Here is an 11,440-nt window from a genome sequence, read left to right as displayed (position 1 = left end):
TTTTTTTCCATTAAAGCTTGCGAAGACTGTTCAAGGGCATGATGGTCAGCTGTTTGACAGCACTTGGCGGCACAAAGGAAAACGTTATCTCTGCTTCACTCGAGAGGTTCATTATGTAAATTTTATGTTTCTGCATGAATTAGAATTCTACTGTTAGCTCCTGTAGTTCATCTGCAGATGTAGTGTATTTGTGACATACATAATTACGTAAATCAAATGTTCAATTATTTAAACTGTGTTTGTTTGTGTTAGATATTTGTTTTTCACTTTTTAGGTTGAACATATGTGTACATGTATGTACATTTATAATGATGTGGTTTAAATTTATCTTTGGCGTAAAAGTTTTTAAACCAGTTTGATTTCATAATTATAATTGCTAAATAAAATTGAAATGGTTGGAAAAATGTAAATAAACAGAAATTCTAACTGCTAGCATGTACATGAACATGTGATACTAAAGTCAATTGATGCAATTTCTCATATAAGCCTTATATATGTCAGCAGTGTTCATTATAATTTGTGATTTCTTTCCACTAAAAGGCCAAAATGGTTAGTGAAAGCCCAAAATCTGCTAGCCAAAACTGCAGTTTTGGTAGCCTGTGCCTTTTTGGCTAGCATTACTTTTCAGCCCTGGTCAGTGTTGTCATGTATTTAATTAATAATTTTGATCAAATTAATCTCTGAACTTACTGTAATGAAAAAAATTAATAAAATTTAAACCAACAGGCTAGGAAAAACTTACAAAGTCTATAAAGTTCTGGCAGAACTTTCTTCAGGGAATTTTTTCAGAACTTAATTTGACCACTATTTCTTCATGCAGGCAAGAGAGAATGTTATAGAAGACCTGGTAGTTATTGGAGAAGATGATTCTGTGCTGGCAGGATTTTCAGCAATTACAAAAGCCTGTGATGATGGTAAATACAAGAGCGTGCAGTTTTGAATAATTGTTTTTCTCTCCTTTCTGATATCTCCATTCATTCATTCATTCTCTTTAATTTTGCAGATGACAAAGCTTTGAGGAAGCATTTTCTTTGTCTTAAGATTCAGTCTAGCAAGACAGCTACTAGTGCTGTTTGTGATATTGTGTTAATTAACAGAACAAAAGGGGAACAAACTCCTCCTGGATACCACCTAATTGTGTAAGTACATGTAAAATGTACACGTACAGGGAAATTGTTGTTTGCAATATTTCTCTCATGAGTGTGAGTGCTTACTTTTCTATGAACTCGAAATTGCATGTATTGTACACATGTACATGTATGTGCTGATTAAATGCTTTTGCTATCCAGAAATTTTGCTTTAAAATAACCAATAATTATACAATCATGTACATTCTTTAATATTGCACTCAAAGACTCAAAGTTTCACTGACTACTACAGTCAAAATATCCAGTGCATTCCACCCAAGGGTGAATTAATGAATTTATTATGGAACCTTATTATATGGCATGTTCTTGTAGCCGATAAACGCACACTCTGATTGGCTAATTTTAGGGTATTCTTCTCCTGTAAGGCCCATGGGCTCATTGCGGGCTTGCAAAAACAAAGCCAATAGCTATATAATAAACAAGTTTAATAACCTCGAACGTTCGGTCTTTATAGCAAAATCTCAAACTGAGACCTTGTCGTGTTGACCTTGCTATTACTCGGTCAATATGGCAAGCTCTCAGTCTGAGAGTTTCCTGTAAAGACCGCATTCTCGGTTAATAAGTAGTTTATATTGTTTCAATATTGAATAATCTGCTTTCCAAATAAAGCGTTGGAAATTCAAAGAAGACTTTATCCAATACTTCAGCAGTTTTTTGGAAGCACAGGCAGCCAGTGAAAATTGTCTGCAGTAGTGGGTTGTAATGAACATGAGCCAATTTTCTGGTTATGTAGTGTCACATACTCACTACTGCTATACTCTTGAGATTCCAGTTTCTTTTCATTTGTAGTACACATTTACTTTGATTCATAATCATATAAAGTAGGTCAAAATAGAGTAAAAACTAGTCAACATTCCAAGACTGCAGAATAATTATGTCACATGATACATATACATTTCTGTTGTAATGAGAGAAGAACAGTAAAAACGTTAGTTTGGTACCACCTGAAGTGCCTGAAATTCTGTGATAGTGGGAGTCTGTTATAACGGGAGCTGTTTCTATACATAACATTTCTTTGTAGCTCTCAACCAGAGATGCAGCTTCTGTCTCTAATAGCAGACTGGCATTCTGTTGCATCTCTCTGTTAGACATGCATGTAACTAAATGAGTTTTAAGTTTTTCGCTTATTAGTTTCAAAGGTGTTATTTTGGACTCTAGCGACAACATCACATGTAAGCCTCACTTAAAATTGGTTCTGATATTATAATTTTTTATCTGCCTTTGTAATATACTCTAATCAAACACTCATGAAACAAGATAAACATGTTTTTTGTTTTCTTCTCTAATGGATTGTCTTTCCATCAGGAATGAGGTAAATAACCTCTCTCTGTGTTATAAAACAGCCCCAGTTACAAGACATCAACCTGGGCATCCTGCTGGTCATCAGTACACATACTCCAGTGCTCCTCACTCTCTTGGACCAAACAGACAGGAATGGTTAGTTGCCATGATCATGATACACATACATGTAGACTTTGTCTATTACCGGTACTGACATGATGTATTTAGCATTTTTGAATGTATTTTACTTTCAGTGAGAGAACTTGGAATAAACTTAAATCTGTACAGAATGTACAGTGCATTAACTCTTCACTTTCCTTAATCAAGTTTGGGATTTAAAAGCATCAACAAACAACTCAACGGCTAAAACAATATTTCTGTTATATGTAATCTTACAAAATACTTGAACTTGTCTCAGACCTGCAGGACTAAAATATTATTGCATAGTAATTCAGATCAAGCATACACAATCCATGTAGTCATAAACATGTTCTTGTTTTCATGTACGGTATGGTTAGAAGTTTTTCTGGGAAGCGAGTGGTTGTCAGACAACTAAGGCCTAACAGGCAGAAGATAACACTCTATGGTTGTGATGTATTGTGTTATGTTCACTGTAGGTATGGTCAGGCTCAGGCTCCAGGACCCTGGCAACCACAGCCAGGTTACCAGGCACCTCCTCCTGTTACTCCTAAAGTTGCGGCATCTTCAGGTACTGTACGTCCATTCATGTGTTTTACAAAGAATCATTAAAAATAGTTCGTCTTGTGTGATCTTCCGGGTGAGGGTAGTTCTGAAAAGAAGTGTTGTTGTTGGCTGACGTTTTGACAACCTGAGAAGAAGTCATCTTCAGAGTCAAGTGAATAGTGTTAGTCAGTCAATGAGGTTATAAGTCTGGTCTGTTTAAAGTGATTGGTTAGTTTAGCTCTGATGGTATAGGCTGAAAGACTTGTGTAAAGTTTGTCAGCAGTCATTGGTCGGTTCTTGTGACTGTAAATGTGATTCTGAAAAGCCTTTTTGCTGTGGGCATAAAGTCTGGAGAAAAGATCTTAAAAATTGTGAAATCCTTAATTTTAAGTTAAATAAGCCCTGGTTTTTGCTTATTGTAATTGTCCTCTTAAAACAGTAATATTTACATGCATGAGAAGAGTAATTCATGATATTACACAAAGGTTAGCTCATATCGGTCATCATTCACTGCAAAATTCACGAGTTTACTCACAGAGCACTTTGATTATCTTCGTTGTTTGTAGCTATTGAAGGCCTCCCTTTTGAAGTTAATTCCAAGTTTGATATCTTATGGAAGAAGTCTGGGGTAAGTTTGATAACCCTGTTTGCACTCAGTTACCAACTGAACAAATCAATCATTTGATCGACCAGTCCAAGGGCATGACAGTAGTCTGGTTAACTGTACCCTGTCACCCTTTTGCGTGATGCTAGGTGGCTTTACTCGCGATCTAGAGTCTAGTCAGGTTATCTGGTGAATAATTTTATTGTACTTTTTGCATTGACTGGGGACGTGGTGACCTACAGTTGTACCGTGTGGCTTAAACTTTTTGCAGTATCTTTTGGGAATATCAAAATTCTGAGTTTACTCCGTGGCTTGTGGAAGCAAGGATATATATGAATTTTCTTTTTTCTCTAAGCCTTGGAGCTAAGTTAGAATTTTAATGTACTATATAGCCTAATTACTAATTGTATCAATAACAAAATTCGAGTTTACCAATCTCGACTTAGTGATCCATGTCGAAGCACTTGTAAAAAATTTCTTAGTCTTAATTTTTTTGCTTATTGACGACACGTAGATGTTTCATGTTTCTTTTGCAGCCCGCGATTCCAAATATGCAAAGCTTATCTGTTAGTGACATTAACACAAAGGTAAGTTGAATAAAATCATCCTTGAATAAAATCAAGGAGTGGCATTTTTTTATTTAAATGAAAGCAAAACGATGGTAATAAGTTTAAGGCGATTCCTCAGAATTGCATTGCGCATACCTACCGTACAGATTTTCGCGTCATTAGCGCGCGCAAACAAGCGCGTGCAAATATATAACATCAACGGATTCCTTTCAAGTTAAGCTCGACTGCGAAATAAATGCTAGTTTTCTCTTAAATGGTGACTTATATTTTTTGTTATATAATTTTGGTGTACAAATTATTCTCCTTATGTTGAAAATTGTTGGGAAGGAAAAACGATATAGCTAAAAGCGTGCACAAAAGCTGTAGTCGAGGAGACAAATTATGACCTTGAAAACAACGACTCGAGGGACGTTTTGAGTCGATGCCGTATAAAATGGTGTATTTTTTTTCCCATAAATTGTGTATTACATTGTTGCATATGCTTGAGACTTTCTACCTGCCACGTTTTCCTTTTTCAAGTATTTGTTTAAAAAAAACTTTGCTTCCAGCTATCGCATAATGTAACGTGAACCTATGAAATAACGCACGTGTTGGACAAATGGGGTAAGATTAGCACATCATATCTGTTTTGCGATCATGGAGACCTATCCTGTTTATTGTATTTTTCGAAACAGTGCTTGATAGGGAACATTCAGGGAAAGCTTCATAAAAATCGTTCAACAAATTTTATTTCTGAGGAATTGCCTTAACGTTAGCTCTTCTTTCTACATGGTAACAAAATGTGTTTCAAATAGTCACGAGGAGATCAACAGTACTTTGCGGGCTAAACAGTTTTTCTGTTTCATGTCTTTTGAGCCAAAATGAGTATATACTTACTTCTTTGCTTTTTTCTCCTCTTGTAGTACGACTATGACTTTAGCAAGGAGCGAGCTGTGACTTCAAGATGAGAAAGAATCATTTAGTCAGTGTCGGTAACATAATTCCACCGCCTGTGTCATGCGGCCACTTTTCATAAAGAGGGTTGCGTTAGAGTAAAGTAGTTGCTGGCTGATTTAGATAGTCACAGCGAGCGACCGGTGGTAAATTACGTTGCTGGCTGAGTTAAATGGTATTAAAATGGTGTGTAGTCTTTGTACGACACCCTCTCTGTTTGCAACAAGACAAGTTGGGAGTACAGTGCAGCACTGAAAGCTTTTCCCGTCCCCAAGTTCTTTGTAAATCTACGCTGAGCATGAGCAGTGCCCTGTAATCTCACGCTTAGGCGAATGGAAGTGAGCAGCGGTTGCTGCCATGATGTTGCCTCATGTACACCACATATTGTGTTGAGTTGAATGGGAATGAATCCCAGAATTACATGTATGTGGTGCAATGAAGTGAAGTTTGTGGCCATGATCTGTAAGTCAAAACAAACAAGCAAATAAATACATTTAAACGACTTATAAAAAAGCTGACAAAATTAGATAAATTATACTGCAAAAATGGTCAAGTAAGATATCAAATGCATGGTAAAAACTAAAAAAAAAAAAAAAGACAGAACAGCCTGCGAGATTTTTATCTAGTAAAGGTTGATAACAAAACCAGATAGTAATGCGCATAAGTGCATTAGGAAAGATAAAATAGAGCATAAAGGAAACATTACTTGAATAGTTTTATACATAAATACTCAAGAATTTTATCTCCGCTTGGTTTAAAGTTTGTGGCTTACGTTTTTATATTATCGCAACCAAAAAGCAACGCAGCGCAACCGAAAAAGCAACGAAAAATGCAGCGCAACCAAAATAACAACGCAGCGAAAAATGCGACGTAACCAAACAAGTAATGAGAAAAGCAACGCAATGCAACCAGAAAAGCAAGCAAGAAAAGTAACGCAACGCAACCAAAAAAGCAAGCAAAAAATGCAAGGCAACCTAACCAAAAAACGAAGCAAGCAATAGTTCTCTGGTTGGCATATAACAACCAAAAAACTAACGAGTTGGAAGCGGTTCTCATTATTGTACTCACATGATGTAGATATAGTAATTTACTTAATTAACATTAGTTTTACATTTTTATAAAATACAATGCATGTAGATCTTTATAGGGAATATAACTATTTACAAACGTTGTACAAAAAGCTGCACAAAAGAACTCTTTGTTTCACCAGCCAATAGTTCTCTGGTTGGCATATAAATAACAATAGGTGACGTCACTGCTTTCTTTGCCATAAAGCGAACGAGGAAGTAACCCACTGAACATATCCAAACTCAGGCTACTCACAAATTTATTTAACGACCTGGATTGGCCTCCCTTTTCAAAGAGAAGGAAAATTGTTTGCCTTTCGTTACTCCACAAAGCTATCCATGGTGAATCTGCGTTGGAAATGCAAAGGTACATCAAAAGACGCAATTGTCAATTACGACACTACCACTAAGACAAGTTTATCGAATTAAGACCAAACACTGTAGCATGCAGAAACTGATTCTATTGTAGAAGTATCAAAGAATAGAACTTATTGCGCAGGAATGTCTTAGACAGTAAAATTTTCACAAGTTAACCCTTTCGCCTCGGGAGAGCACTTGTGCTTGTGGCCTCGCAGTTTGGTTATAAAATTGTGACCCCTCCCCCCTCCCCCCTAAACATGATCTAGTTTACCACCCCTGGAAGTTTTGGAACTTCTTTCTGCAACAATCGCGCTGCCTGTATTGCATCTGTTATTAACCTATTCATTGAAAGCTGTAAAATAAGGTATAGTTTAGGGGTATGCCTAATATTTACGAAGATTTTGACTCTTGAACTTTTTCATTCTCTCCTTTCAAACCATTTTTAAGCGATGACGTATTGTGTGACGTCATCGCTTTAAGCTGGCGTGCTTGCATTCCTTTGGATAGTGATTTCTTCTAGTTTCGTCGCGCTTATATCGCGCACGATCTATCCCTCCGTGGAAGCGAAATGCACTCTGGGAGTTAGTAAATGAGAGAATTAGGTTCAGCGGAGTGCTTTTAATTCAGGCTTTTAAAATAAGATTTAAGGGTGGATTTTGTTTTATACAGCATTGGATAAATTTGCATTCACGGGCAAACTCATAATAAGAACATATCCTCCATACAGACAAGTTTAGATAGACAAGTAAGTCGCACAGGCGAAAGGTGAGGGCTTTGCGGCTTTCCTTTGCTGATTGTAGGATCAGCGGAGTGCTTTTAATCGATTTGACAAGTATACAGTTCAAACAACAAATTAATTTTCGGTGAGGTAATTAGCGTTGTCAAATACCGTTAAAGATAGTAAGGTGTCGATTTCAGAGAGAGAAACTTGTACTTTGCGGCTTTCCTTTGCTGTTTGTAGGATCGAGGGAGTGCTTTTAATTTCAGCTTTTAAACGAAGATTTGGGGGTGGAAATACACGGTAACTGAAATTCCTTTATTATGAATTGGAAAATTTAGTTATTAATCTGTTTTGGGTTGGTACATTTCGCTGACCCCTGTCATATGGACCAACACGATGGACCTGGTACAAGAACTACTTGAATGAACTACCAATGGACTACCCTAAATGTAAACCCCTAAAATTTCTAACACAAAAGTTGTACAGTTAAGTTTGAGAATCAGTTTGTCTGCTTATGATCCAATTTTCTAGGAAAGTCATCGCTTCTGCATGCATTGCGTGCCGTTTATTTGTCAAAGCGATCACTTCCTTAGTGGTTGTTGATTCGATTTTTAAAATACACAGATCAGAAGCTTTCAAATGGTATACCGTACATGGGTGTAGGGGGTGTATTAATTAAATTGCAGAAAATTCCCAGCAATTTAGGGCTGAAAGGGTTAAGGAGGCACTTAGATTAGAATAATTTAAGTGAGTCACGAGTTTAGGTTCTTATCCAAGTAAGTATATATTAGAGTTTTTTTTTGCCTCTCCCCACTTTTATTCAACCCTTTAGTCTGGCAGTAATGGGTGTATCCCTTTTTCGGAAACCCCTTCATGCAGTTGTAGATAGATCATCTCGAAGAAGCGCAATCCCTTTTTTTTGATGTCTTTTTTTTTCTTTTTTCATCGATCGTTATTCATTCTGCAATGCGATAACCCGCGAAAGCTCTTAGGGGCACTAATCTTTTTTAAGCCTGAAGTTTTTTCAACTGACGAAAATGTTTAAATAACTGCGATGATCATTCATGTCTTTACATCTCTCTCCGCATTCAAATGCATGATAATACAGCGTTAGGTTGCGAGAGAGCTTTCGGTTTGCCCATGTTCCACATCCTAACTGGATGTGACATAGTTTCCTTCTTCGCTGGCCGTGGCAAGAAGACAGCCTGAGACATCTGAGGTGTACTCCCCGAGCTTACAGCTACACTGCTGACCCTATCCTCGTTACCTGAAGTGGTCGACGATGCTTGCTTGACTGTGGTTGAACGTTTTGCCATTCTCCTATACGACCGCACAAGTACATGTAACCTAACAAAGGTTAATGTAGCGAGACAAGAATTCTTCTCCAAGAAGTGTAGGACCCTGGGGAAATTCCTCCAACCCAAAAGGCACACCTGGAGCACACCAATCGTTCCGTGCATTAAGGTGGGCACGTTTGGGCCCAAACTCTTAGAACGCAACTAGTTCCTCCAAGCCCTTCTGAATGGGGATGGCGACATGATGACTTGATGAAGTCTTGGATTCCAGTGCGGATGACACTGCCACAGATGAAGGACACGCCGTGCGAACTCATCCGCTGCAGCTGCAAGACTGCATGCACAGGTCGTTGCAAGTGTGTAAAGGCAAGCTAGCAAGCTTCGTTTGCACAGGATTGTGTACCTGCAGAGACGTGTTGATACATGTTGGTGTCACTTTTCATTCCTTCTTCTTCGCCATACTTCAACAAACTTTTTGGTCCATTTTAGGGACCATTCCACCTTACGTGGACCTTTGCTTGAAGCCATTGCTTTTCTTTTACTGACTTCACGACGATGAGCCGCCTTTCTCCCCCCCCCCCCCCCCCCGCCCCGCCCGACCTGAGCAGACTGGGTCTGAGAAATAGACACCCATGACGTATAGCCTCGATGTCGATATTTCGACAGAAGAAGTTCGATTGTGCCACGTATAGAGAGCTTGTCAACGTGTAAGTGACAGAATGTCTTCTAAATAGCTGTTTTGGTGGTCAAAGGACATCATTTAAGTCTGGCGATCAGTAACTTGACATGCGGCATTTGAAGAACTGAATGTTTGCGGCAGTTCGCAGTTCCAAGAGTGCTGTTAAGCACTAAAAGATCGAAACTTGGGTTGCGACTGTGTCAGGCCAAAATAGAGCAGGTCTAAAAGCAGGTCACTTCAAGGGTATAAAAAAGGCGGTCAGTGTAAAACGCAGACTGCAGACCGGGGGTAAAATGCAGACCGAGGGTAAAATGCAGACTGCAGACCGGGGTTAAAATGCAGACTGAGGGTACAATAAAATATTAATAATAAAAAACGAATCATAAGAATAAAATAATAGTGTTCGTAAAATGCCACGTCAGGACTCACGAAAAACACAAAGGCCTCACTCAGAAATTGAATTTTGTACACGTCGAGTTTTGGCATCTCTTCAAACAAAATGGTCATACTAACGATTATTTGAGAACGCCGAAATGTTATAATTTCTCGTGTTTGGATAGCCGACTGTCACCTTTCAGTAAATACCAATTCACAAACCTCTTGATATATTAAGTCGTAAACAGATATTGAATGTCTTCCACAAACTAGGCTCGATGTCTACAAGTTTAGCTTGCCCTGTTGTTGTGCTGTCGTGTTTTGCTTGCCTTGTGTTCCGAACAATTCCAAGGCCATTTGAAGCAACTAAGACCCGCGGTGGTTTGAACGTTATTAAACCTTTGTCGATGAAAACGGGAAGAAGGAATTGCGCTGCAAGAGTTGGTCGGTCCCACACCTAATAGCGTAAACAAAATTCAAAATGGCCGAGACGTAAACAAAGGTAAGATACAATAGAATAACGATTAGGTCGGGCCCTTGTGGGAACTTGGTTCATTAAAATGGGGGGTTCAAGAAGTCGAGGTTGATAATATAATGTTTGACTAAGGCTACGAAATGTCTTTTGGTTTGAGCTACCCATAATGCATTGCAAGATGTTTCCAAAACAAGCAAAGTCAAGACTATAGCATATTTGAGGGGAAAAAAATGATCCCTTGAACTGCTCTGTCTGAAAGCTTTCTTGGGAATAGAGATAATTATCACAAACAATGCAAAATAGCGACCTACACGAACTCGTTGGCGAGATCGCTATATCTGCCAAGCGGTACCGCACAACTTAAGATTTGCTTACAGTTGGTGGACTCACTGCGAACGAGAACGGGTGTTTTTCTATGCGGTGTTTGCTACAATTTATCCATACAAGATGTAGCTGAGCTGATCGGTCACTTCTCTCCAGCAGAGATTTTGGAGCAGAATTTGCTTGCGTGAACAGAATTTTGAGCAAAAAACGCCATAGCTTTGTTTGAGTGTTGCCCACCGTTAGAATGCGCCGCCAATTTACGAGCAGAATCAGTATCCAAAACGTTAACGGCAAGTTTCCAAGGCGAAAACTTGCCATATCCCAGTGCAGGAACTTTGAACATTATACTCATATTTCAGTATTCTCCCTTTTCACCGGGTTCAACTGTTCAACTCTCTTAACATAAAAGGTGACTAGGGTGTTCTGGCGGCGGGAAATAACAGCAGCAATAAGAATGACTCGCCAGTGTCCCAAGGATAGTTTTCCCTACCCACACGAAAGCGACCAACCTGGCAAACTATGACATTAACCCCATATGCCTTTTATGCAATAGTGAATGAAATTTAAAACAAGAGAAATTTTAAGGTTTCTGAGATCGCCAATCTATAGCTAGGCTGCAGTTCGTATTACCAAATTTCTGCCATTCCATTTTTATTTACCTACCACTTTTGGGCATTGCATCATTGAACAGGAGGGAGAAATCGACGTTCGCATTTAATAAAATACATCTCTACTGGTCGAGCCCACCCTAAATTAATAAGAAAATCACTGGCTACAAATTTAAACTAAAAACGTTTTTGATAAGCAGTTTCGTTGGTTTCGATTGGTTCATAGCCTAAAGAAAACTTAATTACAATAGCATTTTAACAAATAATGCAATTTCTACATCATGTTCTTCATTTACAAGTTTTAATAGCTTAACAAG

At 38.4% G+C, this 11,440-nt stretch overlaps 1 protein-coding gene across 1 annotated transcript in view; it reads left to right on the top strand.

Annotated features, from left to right (window-relative positions):
• LOC145496988 (multivesicular body subunit 12B-like) overlaps positions 1–9,986 on the top strand; it is a 12,836-nt gene extending 2,850 nt beyond the window's left edge. Inside the window, exons 2-9 of the mRNA XM_081476759.1 lie at positions 17–106; positions 821–914; positions 1,004–1,139; positions 2,454–2,585; positions 3,047–3,138; positions 3,680–3,741; positions 4,254–4,304; positions 5,189–9,986. Of these exons, the coding sequence (XP_081332885.1) occupies positions 17–106; positions 821–914; positions 1,004–1,139; positions 2,454–2,585; positions 3,047–3,138; positions 3,680–3,741; positions 4,254–4,304; positions 5,189–5,233 (702 nt within the window). The 3' untranslated portion in view covers positions 5,234–9,986. The remainder of the gene's footprint in view (positions 1–16; positions 107–820; positions 915–1,003; positions 1,140–2,453; positions 2,586–3,046; positions 3,139–3,679; positions 3,742–4,253; positions 4,305–5,188) is intronic.
• Positions 9,987–11,440: the final 1,454 nt, after the last annotated feature.

This window comes from Orbicella franksi, chromosome 1, assembly GCF_964199315.1.
Source record: "Orbicella franksi chromosome 1, jaOrbFran1.1, whole genome shotgun sequence".
Classification (NCBI taxonomy): domain Eukaryota; kingdom Metazoa; phylum Cnidaria; class Anthozoa; order Scleractinia; family Merulinidae; genus Orbicella; species Orbicella franksi.
Note: the sequence above shows the minus strand (reverse complement) of the source record. Positions and strands in the feature narration are given on the sequence as shown.